Source organism: Crinia signifera, chromosome 11, assembly GCF_055691185.1.
Source record: "Crinia signifera chromosome 11, ASM5569118v1, whole genome shotgun sequence".
Taxonomy (NCBI): Eukaryota; Metazoa; Chordata; class Amphibia; order Anura; family Myobatrachidae; genus Crinia; species Crinia signifera.
Window position 1 is genome coordinate 122,653,738 of NC_139227.1, and position 18,652 is coordinate 122,672,389.

Here is an 18,652-nt window from a genome sequence, read left to right on the forward strand (position 1 = left end):
GAACCCATGACCTCAGTGCTGTGAGGCAGTAATGCTAACCATTACACCATCCGTACTGCCCCGTATATATAACACATGATGGGGATAGAACCCATGACCTCAGTGCTGTGAGGCAGTAATGTAACCATTACACCATCCGTACTGCCCCGTATATATAACACATGGTGGGGATAGAACCCATGACCTCAGTGCTGTGAGGCAGTAATGCTAACCATTACACCATCCGTACTGCCCCGTATATATAACACATGGTGGGGATAGAACCCATGACCTCAGTGCTGTGAGGCAGTAATGTAACCATTACACCATCCATACTGCCCCGTATATATAACACATGGTGGGGATAGAACCCATGACCTCAGTGCTGTGAGGCAGTAATGCTATAACCATTACACCGTCCGTACTGCCCCGTATATATAACACATGGTGGGGATAGAACCCATGACCTCAGCACTGTGAGGCAGTAATGTAACCATTACACCATCCATACTGCCCTGTATATATAACACATGGTGGGGATAGAACCCATGACCTCAGTGCTGTGAGGCAGTAATATAACCATTACACCATCCGTACTGCCCTGTATATATAACACATGGTGGGGATAGAACCCATGACCTCAGTGCTGTGAGGCAGTAATATAACCATTACACCATCCATACTGCCCTGTATATATAACACATGGTGGGGATAGAACCCATGACCTCAGTGCTGTGAGGCAGTAATGTAACCATTACACCATCCGTACTGCCCCATATATATAACACATGGTGGGGATAGAACCCATGACCTCAGTGCTGTGAGGCAGTAATATAACCATTACACCATCCATACTGCCCTGTATATATAACACATGGTGGGGATAGAACCCATGACCTCAGTGCTGTGAGGCAGTAATGTAACCATTACACCGTCCGTACTGCCCCGTATATATAACACATGGTGGGGATAGAACCTATAACCTCAGCGCTGTGAGGCAGTAATGCTAACCATTACACCATCCGTACTGCCCCGTATATACAGGGGCGAATTTAGGGGTTAGGCCGCCCCTAGGCAAAAAATTTTGGCCGCCCCCCTTGAATTAACATATTCATTATTTAGTTATATGATATAAATATATCACCACGGCATCAAGCTCGGAGAGAGTCACATTGAATACTTTCAGGCAGCAAGTCCAGATCCCTTTCCATCCCAATGGGCGGAGAGACCCTTCTTACTGCGGAACTGATGTTAGCTGCCCCACAAGCCTGAGGCAGGCATGTCCAGCCAGCGTCAGCCCTGCCTCTCTCCTCCCACTCTCAGTCTGTGCCCCATCCTCATCCCCAGGCCAGAGCCAGGGTCTGTAGCAGCAGATCCACGGCAGTATTGCTGGCAGTGTCATGCATACAGAGAAGTAGCTAGGTAACATTGTGCCCAGAGCAAGAGTATATTTTGACACCCCCCCACCCCATAGTCATTTTTCTTTCTTATAGTTATGCCAGGTACACATTATTCCACACACCATAATGCCCATTCTACATTATTCCACGCACCATAATGCCCATTCTACATTATTCCTCGCACAATAATGCCATGTACACATTATTCCATACAGCGTAATGCCCGTTACACAATTTTCCATACAGCGTAATGCCCATTACACACCATAATGCCCAGTACACATTATGACACACTGTAATGCCCACTGCCTCCTGGCTCCTTTCCACTCCTCCCAGGGCTGCCATCAAAAAGTTTGGGACCTGGGACTGACCAGATAGACAGCCTCTCCAAGATGAGCATCGGTACGGCCGGCTAAGCATGTCACCACAAGTAGTGCACTAAAATCAATCCTAATTTCCTGATTTAGAGTGAAATAGCCAGATCCATATTACAGAAAGCATGAGTTGTACCCACATGGCACTGCTCAGTGCCTGCCTATGCGGATCAGCTTTAATGCACCTTCAGTGGGCACAGTGCCTGCCCTCACTCATAGTATTAATTTAAAGATTGAAGCACATACATGACAATATGAATATAAATTGATTTTGTCCAAAAATATGAATAAAAACCGAATATGACTATATAAAGATTTAAAAATACATATTACTGCCACGGTGTTGTTAGTAAAATACATGATATTTTAGCCAATTGTCACACACAAATAGATCACGCCAGAAAAAAAACCCATACCAAAGAGTGTTTAATCAGTACTGATTTAGGGTCATGGTTATCCCTACCTTTCCCTAGAAAAGAACAGTCACCTCTCCCGCAGCAGCCTCTTTCAGCTGCTCTCACTGAGATTCCTTCTCAACAAGTTGCCGGGCATTTTTATATACACACCGGAGCGCTCATCTCTTTACAGCCGGCATCCTTTTTAGATGCTGTCTGCCGCTGCCCACTGTACGGTCCAGACCCGAAGGGAGGGAGGCAGGGAGGGGGAGAAATACGGACAGATGCACAGTGCCAGAACGGGCGCGCTGCTCGGCTCAGCTGTCCCAGCCCATTCTATACACAGCAGCCAATCAGCTGTCTGTGTAGAATAGCCAATGGGCGCCGGGCGGCAGTGAGCCTAAGCCAGTGAGCGGCGCCGGCGGAGCCTCTCAGATAGTCGCAGCCGCAGGACCGAACGCTATTTCATATGCATAACTGAGCAAACGGGCAGCAGCGATTGACGAGCGGTGCGGACGCCAATTAGGGCGCCGCTCGACTCCGCCATGCTGCTACTGCCTGGACTGGTCCCGGTGTTGATTATTAAAACACACTCCCAGGCAATTTGCCATGCCGCCCCTAATAGCTGCCGCCCATAGGCCCGTGCCTCACGGGCCTAGTTACAAATCCGGCCCTGCGTATATATAACACATGGTGGGGATAGAACCCATTAACCTCAGCGCTGTGAGGCAGTAATGCTATAACCATTACACCGTCCGTACTGCCCCGTATATATAACACATGGTGGGGATAGAACCCATTAACCTCAGCGCTGTGAGGCAGTAATGCTAACCATTACACCATCCGTACTGTCCCGTATATATAACACATGGTGGGGATAGAACCCATTAACCTCAGCGCTGTGAGGCAGTAATGCTATAACCATTACACCATCCGTACTGCCCTGTATATATAAAACATGGTGGGGATAGAACCCATGACCTCAGCGCTGTGAGGGCATTAATGTAAACATTACACCGTCCGTACTGCCCCGTATATATAACACATGGTGGGGATAGAACCCATTAACCTCAGCGCTGTGAGGCAGTAATGCTATAACCATTACACCGTCCGTACTGCCCCGTATATATAACACATGGTGGGGATAGAACCCATGACCTCAGCGCTGTGAGGCAGTAATGTAACCATTACACCATCCGTACTGTCCCGTATATATAACACATGGTGGGGATAGAACCCATTAACCTCAGTGCTGTGAGGCAGTATAGCTATAACCATTACACCATCCGTACTGCCCTGTATATATAACACATGGTGGGAATAGAACCCATGACCTCAGTGCTGTGAGGCAGTAATGCTAACCATTACACCGTCCGTACTGCCCTGTATATATAACACATGGTGGGGATAGAACCCATGACCTCAGCGCTGTGAGGCAGTAATGCTATAACCATTACACCATCCGTACTGCCCCAGATGGTTCTTTATCCCTGGTGTTCAGCACCCAATAATTGCAGGGTGGAACTGAGCCCCACAGTATCATTGGTTAAGGGCCTGGTGATGCCAGATCAAAGAAACATGTCAACATCAAAACGTTGACATGCAGTTGGTCGACATTGAAAAAATGTCAACATAATACAAGCATAGGGTTGACCTGGAAAATGTTGACATGTGAAAACTTCAACATGAGGAGTCCATGTAGATGTTAAATTATGTAAAAGTCCCACTTTTTCTTGTGTTGACATTTTGTCAATGTCAACCTCCACCCCTAGTCCTGGCTCTCCAGTGCCCGCCTTCCTTTAGGATGGTCAATTGCTCATGGACAATTTCCATAGTACAGGGCCCACAGGGTTAAAAAGGCCCATTAATGCCACCGTTCTCTATAGTCATGACTGGCACTGCTGCAGATTCTGGAAACTCCCTTAGCAACCTGCTTTATCCTAGACCAAATCATAGGCAACTTCCCCACGGGTCCCCTTGTAGTAAGGGGCCCTAGAAATTTTCCACCTTAGGTTCCCGGCTTATATACAGATCTCTCGCAGAATACATTAGTGCCTGATGCAATTAAGGATTACATTGGTAAACAGATTCTAATTTTGTTAATTAAACTAATTGGTGTGTTTGTTATATATACATTTTTTAATGAAGGCACGTCACTATTACCAGATTATAAAGAGGCCAATGGACCTGTCAATCATTCGCAAGAAACTTCAGAAACGGAACATCCCGCATTACTCCACCCCCGAGGAGCTGGTGTTTGACATAAGGCTCATGTTCTGGAATTGTGCAAAGTTTAATTATGTAAGTAATTTGGTAATATGTGATAGAGAAGGGGCTAGCGATGATACGGCAGCACCTCAGTGCGCAAACGTTCGTTTCATTTCTGAAAATAAATACAATACATTGGAATTGAGGCTTCTGATTGGCCAGTGTGCGCCGGGCAGATGGAAGCTAATTATGTGATCGGAGGTCGCTCCGGTGAGATTTGCACCATGTAAATTAGTTGTCATAAGAGCATTGAACAGGGCGGAGCTTAACTTACACACCCATCACACGCCCACCACCAAGAGTGTGTCTAGTTGTGATGAAAAACTGTAAAAACAGATTTTGTTGTATAGCACAGGATCGTGTCAGTTAGTTTGCAGGGGAGGGGGGTAAGACAGAGTATGGTGATTTTTGGTGCACAATCCTTACACTTACCCATCATTATAAGGTTCTGCAAACTCAGACTAAGATTGTTTTTTGGGGTCCAGTCCACATGTGGCTGTATCTGCATAAGAAATTAAATGGTAGGGTTCTCCTGAAAACAGTTATTGTAGCATTTTGTACAGGGCCGTCTTAACACTGGCGGGGGCCCCTGGGCAACCCCCCCACACACACACGTACCTATGTGCAACGGTGTCTGGGCAGTGGCGGCTGGGAGCTTATAGTGCTATTTGCCAGACAGGAAGCGCTGCTGATTTTGAAAAGACTGGCCGGACGCTGATTGGCTGAATTCTCCCAGCCAATCAGCATCCGGCCAGTCTTTTCAAATTCAGCAGTGCTTCCCGCCCCGCCGCCCAGCAAATAGCGCCACAAGCTTGAAGCTTCCAGCCACCACTGCCCAGATCGCCGCTGGCTGGGAGCTTGTATCGCTATTTGCCAGGCGGCAGGTCGGGAGCGCTGCTGATTTTGAAAAGAGCAAGCAGGAGGAGGAGTTTGCAGGTGCACACCCTGGACGTATGAGGTGCTACCTGCTGAGACCTGTAGTGCAGCAAGCAGGAGGAGGAGTTTGCAGGTGCACACTAAATATAAATGCTAGACCTTTTAATATCATTGCTATATTGCATTTCTGAGATTATTAGCATAATGATGGCCATTATTATGGGCTTGTCCACCGCGTCCAGGTTACCTCAATAGGACAAGTCCCTAACACTACTCTGAGACAGGTCCAGGGCACAGGACCCCCCAGGCCAGCCCAGCAGAACCACCCCATGGCATCACATTAGTGTGAAATTGAAGTGATAGTAAAAGGGATAGGGGAAATTCTATGTGATAGGACTTACCTAGGTAAGAAGTAATAATAAAGTGTAAAGTGTACGATATGATGCCATGGAGCAGCCCAGCAACAGCAGCCCAAAGAGCCCTGCGCCCCAAACACAGTCCCACAGACTAACACTCAGCATATATGTAACTAGAGACGCCTTCCTCCTTAACTAGCACCCCACCCACCTGTCCCAGATTGTTTTTAATCAGGTTGGAGTCCAACATTCAAGACTGCACACCTCAGCTTGGCACTATGAGGGTAAGTCCTACTATACATATATGCTGAGTGTTAGTCTGTGGGACTGTGTTTGGGGCGCTGGGCTCTTTGGGCTGCTGTTGCTGGGCTGCTCCATGGCATCATATCGTATACTTTCCATCACCCCTTTAGTTTGTTTAATATATATGTAGCACCAGCCAGGAAATGCTCATAAGTGAATATGTGCATCAGTCTCCCGTCGGGGACCTTGCTGCTCAGAATCACGGCCATAATCTAAATCAGCAAAATCTGCTTGTGCAGCTTATTCACTCCATTTTGTAAGTAATAAAAGTTACAAGAAAGACGCCCAGCTTGGCACGAATAGAAGGCATGAAACATGAAAGGAGGCTAGATGTTTGTGGACGCATCTGTAGATACTTGATTTTGAGGACATACTGTACTCCAGACCCGTAATTCAAATGTGGCTCCCCTACTTCAATTTTGAACAGTGCTGGAGCCCCACCTCTGGATCCGCCACTGGCAAGGAAATCCAACTACAGAGAATTTTGTACCTAATGTCTTGAGTCATTTTGGGTGTATGATACTCGCTTTGGCTAATTATTAGGGAGATGACACAAGTACAGTAGTACCAGTGGGTTAGAGGGGGTTTGTTAGATACAGTCTCGGCTGATAATCATTAAGGGAGCCATTGGGATGGGGGACATCCTAGATATTTACTCTGATTCAGAGCTGAGCGCAATGTTCACGTTGGACTTGCAGTTATTTTGGAACATTGCCAGAGATACAGAGTGACTCATCTTGCTTAAGTGATCAATCCAGATCACAGTAATTAGGGGCTAATTAAGATGCGGTTGGAGGTGCTTTAACAGCAGCCGCTCCTTATGTAAATGCAGCAAGAGTTGCCTATTATAAGCAGACACCTCCGGCTGCAGGAGGGATCCGAGCTTCATCATAGCATTCAGCATCGGATAACTGGACTCACTACCAGGTGGTTTGTGGCACCCGTTGTACTTTGTAAGAGGCCAGAAAATCTTTATGACCTGTTCTTCCCTCCCCTTAAATGTCATCGCCAAAACCTCCGCGCCTCCAAATGGTTATCAAGCTTTCAATAACTGACATTCTGTTGCTGGACTGCTTTCTTCATCGCAGGACACCTTTGTGCATGCACAAAGTACCGATAATAGGTACTTGTGCCAAGAGAAGTCATTACAGCCAGATAAGATGAGGTCCAAAATCTCCACAAATTATGTAATACAGTGATTTTTAACCTTTTTCGGCACAGTCAACAAGATTTTAAAATTGCCAAGGCACACCATGGAGAAAACCTCACACTGGCCCCCACAGGAAAAAAAATCACAATAGCCCCCACATAATTCACCCTGTCCCTATAGAACACAAAAATAAAACACAGTAAAGTACAGTACAGAGTCTGTCATTGCAGAACACAGGAGAGACCTAATGCCAATGTCAGCTGTTTTCAATCTGCAGTGCCCAAGGGTGTTGAGTTAAAAATGCATCTCTGGCACCGGCGGCTAAAAATGCACCGGTGGCACTGGCACAGTTGAGAACTGCTCACAGCACAGTAGTGTGCCACGGCGCAGTGGTGGAAAAACGCTAATGTAATACTATGGTTTTGTGGGAATGGGCAAGGGTTGTAACAATATTTAATAACATTACATTGAATAGTTGGATGTGTCCAGTATATGGCTGCCTGGGCCTTAACTGAAAGCCATAGGAATTACCAAACCTACTAATGGCACCTCGGTCAATTTGCAGATTGCAGGAGGAACTGGAGTTGACTAAACCAAATTCCTTTTCCTTAATCTTCTGACCATTTTAATAGAAAACTGCGTAGCTTACTCCAAAGATTGCAGAGTAGGGGTCATGGCATCGGCAATAGACCATGTATGGTAGGTTTGAAAAGACCGATGCAGGGGAGTTCCTTATTATTGCAATAGCAGGTTATGGCCCAATAAAGGAATTACAGGCACTACTGTGTGGAATATTATGGATTGGGGGTACTATTGTATGGCATAAAATAAATGGGTCGCTACTGCGTGGCATAATATGAATAGGGTACATTTCCGTATGGTATAATATATAGTAGGAACTCTTTTGTGTGGCATATTATGAATTGGGGGCACTACTGTATGTTATAAAAACTGGGCACCACTATATTACATAATTCAAATTTGAGTCAATTCTGTGGTGCATAATATGAATTGGGGGCAATACTATATGGCATAATATAAACTGGGGTCACTTCTGTGTGACAGAAAATGATCATATAGATTAGGGGCACTTTCATTTGGCACAATTTGAATTGGGGGCTCTACTGTATGGCATAATATACATTGGGGACACTTCTATTTGGCATAATATGAATTGGGAGTACTACTGTATGGCATAATATAAATTGGGGGCACTTCTACTTGGAATAACATGAATTGGGGTCTCTACTGTATGGCATAATATGGGGCTCTAAAATCTAAATCTGTGCAGAGGTAAGGGAACGTTGCAGGATGCTGAGAAGGAAGTTGCAGAGAGGAGATGGGTGTATTAAAGGAAGTTGGGGGAATCATAATATGGAAGGAGATTGGGGGGATATGATATTGGTTGACATTGGGGGCATGAGGACAACCCACCCGAGGAGGTGCTAGACAACCCCTTTCCATGTGCTGCACCCGAGAACGGTGGCTAAGGATGGCAGGGTCGTAAGGACTACACAAGCATTAGGTCGACAATGGCAAGGTTGACAGGGTCATGAGTCGACATGAGTATTTCTTTTTTTTTTCTGCAGCCGCCTTTTGCCGACGGGCGGTATTTTATACCCTACCATCCACTAGGGCGTGGAGGGAAAATATAATAGTGAGCCGAGCGCATCGAGGAACCGTGCCGAAAGCATGATGAGTGGACACAGTACACTTAGACGGTGTCTATGTCGACTATGTCAACATTCAGGACAAAAAAAAAATGTGAAAAAATCATGTCGACCTAAGCCCTGTCGACCTTTAGTGGTCGACTTACTGTATGTTGACCTTCATAATGTTGACCCTATCCATACCCAGAACTGAGGCACATTATTACATTTTCATTATTTTTATTGTTTTATGTTTTCTTTTTTTTTTTTTATTATATTTTTATTATTTGTAATTTTTGTGTTGAAAAAAAACCTTTTAAAGGTTTATTGCTTTTTTTGGGCCAGTTTTTACTCCATCTGATATTACATTACAATGTATTTATATGGTCGATCACAATCACCGCTGCTATTTACAATGGGGGAAATAGCGGCGGGCGCCTATTCAATGCTGTCTTGCCCAACAGTATTGAAGAGGCAGATCCATAGAATGGGCCCCACTATTCAAAGCTGTCGGGCCCCTTTTGTCCATTACAGCCGTGAATTGTTGCGATCGCGGCTGAATCTCGTCAATCCACGGCCGGTTACGCGTACACACCCCTTTTCGCCGACTGTCGGGAGGGATCGACAATGGTGACCCGGGATTTGAATACCCCCCTAAGTCACGTTAATACCCAAAACTTGGTAACATTACGTCTTAAATTTCAGTTAAAATAGTTTGGGATGAAGGTCAGATTGGACGTTTGCAAGATTTGGCATGCAGCGTGTCCCAATGCAACTTTTGTGAAAGTCTGTAATATTATTACACTGGTTGCAGGCACCAGTACATGCCCAAGGGGACACACCTGCCAGCGTGCCGAATACGGGCGAGCCTGAGTCTGGCCAACATTGTTTTCTAAGAAAAATTAGCTGCAGCAGTTTGGATTTGAATAGAATAGAAGCCGCGTGCCGGACCCAGATATGACGGCGATGGTGCCAGGCAGGGAAGACTTGGCATTGCCAACGTGCCAGAGTCAGTAGTCACCCAACGGAACTTGGATGTGAGTCTTTTCACACTCTCTGAATGTTTGTCAGCGCATCCATCAGGGCGCTGTCCGTTGCCAGTTTATATTAATTAAAGGCAATTAGTGCAATTGCAGCAGTGACACAATGGGTATTTAATACCTGAACCCGCGCCAGTTAATCTCATTGTGTGCTACAGATTTGGCACTATCAGCTTGCAGGTAAATGATATCAGCGGTAATAGGAGAATGAAATATAAGACGAGGCGCGGCGTGTTATGATGGATGGTGTTATATAACGAGACGAGGGAATGTTTCCCATCATGTCCTCACATAGATTTTTAAATGTTCCTAATGGATCTTGTCACCGACATACACTGCGCTGCGCGGTGTCCGGAGTATTGAGCCGCCGTGGTGGCCTCGCTGCAATGGTTCATGTTTTACTGTGATCCTACACTGAGGGGGAATATCGGCAAATCACTGCAGCTGGCCTGTAACATATACACATACATAAGTTTCTAGGTCGACACCAATAGGTCAACGTAACATTTGACAAAAGGTCGATATGCAAAAGGTCAACACAAGAAAAAGGTTGGCATAAAAAAAATGCCGACACATGAGAAGGTTGACATGCGTTTTTTCACTTTTATTGGTGTAAAAGTAGACACCTAAGCACTTGGAGCGCCAATTAGTGCAGCGCGTCCCCTCGCATGCTTCCAGGCCAGGTGCCTCGTTGCTAGGCGGTCAGTCTCACCCTTTAGGGGCAGATTTATCAAGGAGTGATATTCTTATTGATATGACTTATTATGAATAATAAATGGGGCTCCAGCCAATCAGCTATTAACTGTCATTTTTCAAGTACAGAACAGGTAGAAGCTGATTGGCTGGAGCACTATTTATCATTCATAATAAGTGAAAATAATATCACTCATCTCTTATATATTTAGCCAGATCTGTCACTCATCCCCTTTGTATATAACGTTCCCGCCCAGCGGGATACACAAACCCGCCCCCCCAGGGAAAAGTGTTCTATGTGTATAACGTTCTACACACCCCACCCCCTTGACATCACCTCCCTCCACCCAGCCAGGGCTACAGTACACGCCCACCATCCACCATTACTCCACAGCCATCATCCACCATTACTCCCGCACCCCCCCTCCTCTGCCAGCAACCCCCCCCCCAGACACCCGCGACCCCCCCTCCTGCGATTCGCGGGTCCCCCGCGACCCCCCCTCCCGAGATTTGCAGGACCCCGTCGTTAGGGGTATACTTACTAAAAAAAATTCAGAAGTGGAGAGTGAGTCAGTTTGGAATGGCAATTGGTGGCAGTGGGTGTGCCTCCCCTGTTTGAAATTTTGAACTCTGCTACTGCCTCTCCTCTGGAGCCACCTCTAGGAAGGAGGTGGACCAGCCCCCCGCAATCCCACCTCGATGGGGGTCCGCTGGGACCTGATGACATGAATCGCATCATCGTGGCCCCGCCACCCACTGTGCAATGCCTGTTATACCAGCATTTAACCTCGTGTGTGGTACCTGTGCCAAAGTCATCACGTCCTAAGAACTTCAATGACTACAGGCCGGTGGTGTTGACATCTCAGCTGATGAAGTCCCTGGAGAGGTTGGTCCTTGGCTATCTACGACCTCTAGTGAGATCTTCTATGGACCCATTGCAGTTTACTTATCAGCCTGGAATTGGTGTGGATGATGCTGTCATACATCTGATGCAGAGGGCCCTGCCTCATCTGGAGGGAGCTGGGGCCACCGTGAGAATAATGTTCTTTGACTTCTCCAGTGCTTTTAATACCATTCAGCCCATGCTCCTGGGGGAGAAACTGGTTGACTCGGGGGTGGATCATCACCAAGGAGTGCCAGTCCGATACTATTATCTGTAGTACAGGGGCGCCGCAGGGAACAGTTTTGGCACCATTTCTTTTTACTCTCTATACTGCAGATTTCACATACAATTCATCAACCTGTCATCTACAGAAGTTCTCTGATGACTCTGCTATTGTGGGCCTTATTGTAGATGACGAAGATAGGGAGTACAGAGAACTTGTGCAGAACTTTGCTACCTGGTGTGTGGAGAACCATCTTCAACTTAATACGAGGAAAACTAGGGAGCTGGTAGTTGATTTCAGGAAACGTCAGCATACCCCCCCAACTCCTGTGAGCATTCAGGGAATGGATATTGAGATTGTAAGAACTTACAAGTATCTGGGTTTCCATCTGAACAATAAATTGGACTGGACTGATAATTCTGCTGCTTTGTATAGGAAGGGGCAGAGTAGACTCTATCTGCTGAGGAGACTGAGGTCCTTTGGAGTGCAGGGAGCGCTCCTGAAGACCTTCTTCAACTGTGTAGTGGCATCGGCCATATTCTATGGAGTGGTCTGCTGGGGCAGCAGTGTTTCAACAGCCGACAATAAGAGACTTAACAGACTGGTAAGGAAGGCCAGGTCTGTCCTAGGAATGCCTGTGGATTCTGTAGAGATTGTGGGTGAGAGGAGAATGATCAACAAGATGACATCATTATTGGATAATGCTTCACACCAGCTCAAAACGTTTTGAAGGATCTGTGTAGCACTTTCAGTGATAGGTTGCTTCCCCCTCGATGCTCAACGGAGAGATACCGCAGATCGTTCCTTCCGGCTGCAATCAGAATGTACAACTGTCATGGTCTGAAGAAGAACTGCATGTGCCTAGATTCTTGAGTTATATTGTTTGGATCTTGTCTTATTATGTGTGTTCTTATTATTATGCTGCTACTCTTACCTGTACTGACATTTCTCCATTGTGAGACGAATAAAGGGATTCTATTCTATTCTATTGCACGGTGAGGGGCGTGGCCACAATGATGTGATTGCAATGGCCATGCCCCCACATGGCTTAGTTCTTGAGCTGCACCTTTGGCCCCGCCTCTTTCACATCACACCCTCCCGCCACGCCCCCTGCTTCCTCTAGCTGGCTGCCCTCTCCTGGAGAGAACAGCCTGGCAGCCCTGGTGTTATGGCATGTAACCAGGCTCCAATGTGCCCTGTGCTTCACCTGCCCCCTGGTCGGCTCTCTCATTAGTAATAACCCTCTCTCATTATACCTACTCCCTATCATAGCGTCTTACAGACATCGGGCTACATTTACTAAAGTTTCTAAAAATTAAAACAGGTTGTCCATAGCAACCAATTCTGTCTATCAATTTCTAGGATGTAATTGAGAAATTATAGACAGGATCTGATTGGTTGCTATGGGCAACAACACCTCATCATTATTTGACGCTTTAGGCACCATGTCCGCAGCATGGCGCATGGACCCACACTAATTGGGGGTCAATGTCAACAAGTGTCGACATGAACACAAAAAAATGAGAAACCTCATGCCAATCTTTTTCTGTGTCTACCACTTTCCTTTTGACTTTTTATATTGACACAAGCCATGTCAGCCTTTTGTGTCTGTCTACCTTTTAGGGTCAACCTATTCACTGTTGACTTAGACACTGTCAATCCTTTCATCTGGGAAAATCCGGGTGTCTAAAAAAAAGCCTTCAGCCCGCTGCCCTCCACATTGCCTATCCCCCCAGTGGTGCAGTGCCGCCGCTACGGAGCTGGCCAGGAGACGCGCTCGCGAGATCATGATGATGTCATCATCTCGCGAGCATTTGTCTGCAGGCCCGCTGATCAAACCCCCCCACCCACCGCTGGTGTCTCCTGCTGTGTGGCCACCGCTCCCAGCTGCCCAGCAGCCAGCCACTCAGCCATCCTGACCAATGCTAACAGGTAGCCCATTTAATGAACAATCATGTGTTATATAGTATGTATATATATATATATATATATATATATATATATATATACACAGGGCTATTTTTCTGGAGGCTCCAGCAGAAACTGAGGCCCTTATTCTAGTTCACTCTTTCTGGCAAAATATTTCTTAGATGGACAAAACCATGTGCACTGTGTTACTTGTGCAGAGATAATTAGATTTGGGTGGGGTTTTACACCTGCCTCACCTGATTCGTGATTCATCGCGCCCTATGGCTCCGCCCACTTAACATGTGAACGCCTTTAGTGTGTGAAATCTGGCTTGTATTATATGGAGGATAACCTGTATTGGTACTATAGTTAGAGATGCTGGAGGGGTGGGTGCGGTGGTGTTGCGTGCGTATTTTAGTGGTGTGGGTGGGGGAGGGTGCTTATTGGTGTGGGGGCGGTGGTGGTGTGGGACGGATGGGCGCGTTGGTAATGCGGCAGTGTTATGGGCAGGTAGAGTATTGTGGGGTCTAGGGGGGTTAGGAGGTTGGGGTGGTGAGGGTGAGTGCATTGGTAGAGCGGTTGTAGAAGTGGGGAACGTGGAGTGGCTGCAGGTGGGTGACAGTGTACAGTGGTAGGGGTGGGTGTTCTGCAAGATAGGCTTGCAGGGAGAGGGATGTGTATACACTGTAGTTAGGCTGCGGGAAGGGGGATGTATATACACTGTAGTTAGGCTGCGGGGAGGGGGATGTGTATACACTGTAGTTAGGCTGCGGGGAGGGGGATGTGTATACACTGTAGTGAGGCTGCGGGGAGGGGATTTGTATACACTGTAGTGAGGCTGCGGGGAGGGGGATGTGTATACACTGTAGTTAGGCTTGCGGGGTGTACTGTATAAATAGAGTGAGGCTTGCGGGGGAGGGGGTGTATAGGTAGAGTTAGGGTGTGTGTGTGTGCGGTTACTAACCTGGGCTTAAAAGGAGGCGTTGTTTTGGGGGACACGCCGGACCAATGAACTATTGCATTCTATGGTTCCAGGGTCACTGCAGGCTGCTTCTCCCTTCTGTTCACCCTTCTGCCACTGGGACCCGCATTTCTTCTGGTCCAGTGGCAGGCACCCTGCTTGTGTCCTCTTCTGCTCCCTTTCATCAGGCCGGCCTGACTCCTGTCATACATTCAGGGACTGGCGCAGCAGAGAGCAGACACATGTGCGGGGAGGGAGAGACACTCTCTGAATCCCTCTGCCAGCCTGCGCATACATGCTGGCACTGTGCCAGTTAAGTTAAAGATTGAGGGGGGGGGGGGGCTGTGAGCAGCATGTGCAGGGAGGGGGGGGGGGTTGGGAGTCCCCCCAGCATTATACTCAGCGACGCAGAGGACTAAAAAGGGGCGTGACCCGGCGTGGGACATCATTTGCATATGACCCACCTTCATTTGCATATACCACGCCCCTTTTTGCAGTGAGGGTCCCGCTTCATACACTGAATAAGTTGGGAGGTATGTGGCTGTGCCGGGGGGAGGGTGCCGGACGGGGTTCCGACAGTCGGGATCCCGACTGTCAAAACACTGACAGCCGGGTTCCCGTCGGCCACCAACTATTTTCCCTCGTGGGTGTCCACGACCCCCATAGAGGGAGAATAGAATAGGTGGCTTGCCAGCAGCGTGGCGAGCGCAGCGAGCCCGCAAGGGGCTTAGATGCGCTCACCATGCTGTCTGGGTCTGGCCAGTCGGGATCCCGACATCGGGATAATGACTGTCGGGATCCCGACTGTCGGACCCCTATACCACACGCGTGCCGGGGCCTCCCCATCACTGCATAATGTGTGTGGGCTGTGGGGATGTGTGCACATGATGGGGAACTTTTTTGGTTCCCTGCAGCAGCTGAGCTGTAGTGTTTGTGAGGACTGGAGTCTGTGACTGTGTGTATAACTCCGCCCATGACTCCGCCCAGCGTTATACACACAGTCACAGACTGACAGTTCTGGCTAAATATATAAGAGATGTATTTTCAGAAATATCTGATTGCACCACATATTACAGAGACCACGCCCACTTTTCTGAACAGGCCACACCCATTTTACAAAGCCACGCCCACTTCCCTGGGAGCGCGCATTAGGGTGAGCTGGGGGGGGGGTTAGGGGTATCTCCAGGAATCTATGATGGGTGAGGTGACAACCCTACCCCCCCCACCGTCTGTCCATTTTGCTATAGTCAAGTAGAGTCTCTTGCTCGTTTGCCGTCCCTCTCTCTCCCTCTCTGTTTAACACTCTGTCTCTCTCTCTTGCTACTTCCTTTCTCTCCTTTGGCGAGATGTACTAAGCCTTGAAAAGTGATAAAATTGAGAGTGATAAACCACCAATCAGCTCCTACTTGTCATTTTTGCAACACAGCAATTTGGAGGTGATTGGCTGGTGATTTTATTTATTTTATTTATTTATTTTATTTATTATTCAAGCTTAGTACGTTTGGCCCCTTGACTCTCATACCTTCTTTTTCCATGAAGGCCCTCTATCTCTATCTCTCTGTCCCTCTCTAACTTTCTCCTCTCTCTATTTCTTACTCGCTCCTTTACCTCTCTAACTCGCTCCACTCCCTCTTTGGCTCTCCCTCTTTCTCCCTCCCTCTCCCTCTCTAACTCGCTCCTCTCCCTCTTTTTTTCTCCCTCTTACTTGCTCCTCTCCCTCTCTAACTCTCTCCTTTCCCTCTTTCTCACTTCCTCTCTAACTCGCTCCTATCCCTCTTTCTCTATTCCTCTCTATCTCGCTCCTCTCCCTCTTTCCAACCCAGCTTCCATTTATAGCAATAGGGGAAGCCCAACCTCTGGACTGCAGCGTCCTGCTGTACTCTGTACTCTGCTGTACTCTGCAGACAGCAGCAGAGGTAGGGAGGAGGTGAATAGATGCCTGTGTGCGGCATACATTCACCTCATGGACGGGGGCTGGGGGTGCACGGGGGCAGCCCAGCAGTTTACCTTGGTCAGGACCGGCGCCACCACTAGGCAGCTGGAGGGCGCCAGTTTACAGCAGAGAGGTGAGTGGCCTGCCGCCGCAATCACCAGCACACCCCCCCCCCCAGCCGCGCCGCAATCACCGGCACCCACCCCAACCCCCTTTACAGCGGCCAGGGGGCGGGTGAGCACCGGAGCGCCCCCCCCCCCCCTGCCTTGCACCGGCACTGACCTTGGTGCTGGGCTTGCAGGTAGGCACCGCAGTGTGAACGGTGGCCTTCCCGGATCCGACCTGGCTTGGATCCGTGTTCCAAATGCTGCATCGGACCCTGGATTTGGGTGTAAAAGGGGTATAGTGTTCCTCTCCCTTTCTCTTTCACCCCACCCTTTCTCCTGTCCCTAATGGCCATTGTAGTGACAAAGGCTGTGGGTATTTTGCTATGGGGCCCACAAAGTTCCAGTTAAGCCCCTGATATGCATACAAGGCTGCCAGCAGATTTCTCCCTTATCTATGTAGGACTAACTAGTCCATTAAAAGAATCTAAGGAAAGTAGCATTTTAGGTTTACTGATCCGTGTTGTAACTCATCTCTTTGTAGTTATTACTGAACAACAAAAAGGTCTAAGTCACAGCAGTGTCACCAAAGATATGGTCCCTGAGGTTCTGCGCCATTTTTAAGATGCCGATCTACATGTGGCATGTCCATCTGACTGAAGTGATGATCATAAATAATTTTTTCTATCTTATCATTAACAGGAAGACTCAGAGGTTGCAGAGGCGGGAAGGAACCTGGAGCTCATTTTTGAGGACATGTTGAAAGAATCTTACACTGGTAGAGTCTTCCCCTTTCCACAAGATGATGACTCTGAGACAGAGGAGATAGGCAATGAGCACTGCCACATGTCTTTAAAGGGATTCCATTGGCCATCTTACGGACAAGACTGTGTTCAGCCCAAAAGGAGGAGACGCCATATTATCAACCAGAAAACAAAGGAATTCAATCTGTGTTGAGGTTTGAGAAGGAACATTGACAAAGTCAGGAGAACCATGAGCCACCTGGGACTTCTAAGCTGAAGCTGAAGAACTCAAACCATTGACCTGTTTACCTAGTAAGATCTACTATCATGTGTTCTTAGAACAGGTGAAGGTTTGACTTTTGGGGTTCAAAAGACTCGGTCAACCTTGATGTTGGTCACCAAACTTGGTCTGCTAGTGCTTATAGACAGACATTGTATGTAGCAAGTGTGCCACCATGGTACATGGATGGACTGGTGATATTGTGACGGAGGAGGTTGCCTTGTGTCAGCCCGGCTGGTCCTACGACATACATTACACATAGATAGTTGCTGCCACCTTGAAGCCAAAACCCAAGAACAATGACCTCCTGGTAGGTCTGCTGAGATGGCCGAACATGGAGAATAATATGCGTTTTAGTACAGTTTTTGCCCACTACACCACATGACGATTTGCTGATTGATCCGGAACATGGTTCCACGTCGATGAACAATTGTGCTGAATGATCTCGGTAAATGCAGCGATAGCATTATTGAAGACCGTACATAAAGAAAATATTGTGTGAAAAATTGTATTTGTAAATTGTTTTTAATCTGTTTACCACCAGAAATTGGTTGATCACAAGAACCTATTTTTGGCTTTGATATTGGAAAGTGCCTTTAACGGAAAGCTGGAAACATTCCCCACATTAGTTTAAGCAATTCTACAGGGATCCCAATCCTTTTCTAAATTAATTATTTTAGTTTGATTGTATATAAAATGTTGTATTTTCCATTGGTGACCTGCGAGCTTCAGAGTTTAATGTTGAAATAGTTTTGCTACAGTTGTTTCTTAGCACAAGGTTCCAGACTTCAATTGTAAAGTAAATAAGTAAAATAAACCTTAATTTACTAATAGTAATTAATATAGTGGCCGGTTTCCATCTCTGAAATGTCTGTTACCGGAACCGGCAATGTTTGTAGAGTGGTGCCCGCTATTGACCATTTGTGTGAGGGGGCGGTGTAGGGCCAGCTGTGGGGTTTCCTTATCAGTCCAGTTACAGGGTCGGTGGGCCTTATTCTGCTTGGTACGCTGCTTGGTATGCGCATGTGCGGCGACCTCACATCGCTCACGGACGGGTCTCCCCGTGCGAAAAAACCTGTCCGCAAGAGTACGGTCATTGTGGGCAGCATGGGGGCGTTTTTATGGGAGCGGCCG

At 47.4% G+C, this 18,652-nt stretch overlaps 1 protein-coding gene across 5 annotated transcripts in view; it reads left to right on the forward strand.

Annotated features, from left to right (window-relative positions):
• The window catches only part of TRIM66 (tripartite motif containing 66), an 81,558-nt gene extending 63,203 nt beyond the window's left edge, over positions 1 to 18,355 (forward strand). For 4 of the 5 annotated variants that reach the window (XM_083164640.1, XM_083164636.1, XM_083164639.1 and 1 more), the window contains 2 exons: positions 4,297 to 4,449; positions 17,198 to 18,355. In XM_083164640.1, coding sequence (XP_083020766.1) covers positions 4,297 to 4,449; positions 17,198 to 17,452 — 408 coding nt within the window. In that variant the 3' untranslated portion in view covers positions 17,453 to 18,355. The remainder of the gene's footprint in view (positions 1 to 4,296; positions 4,450 to 17,197) is intronic. The other variant, XM_083164637.1, reaches the window with a different exon arrangement.
• The last annotated feature ends 297 nt before the right edge of the window (positions 18,356 to 18,652 follow it).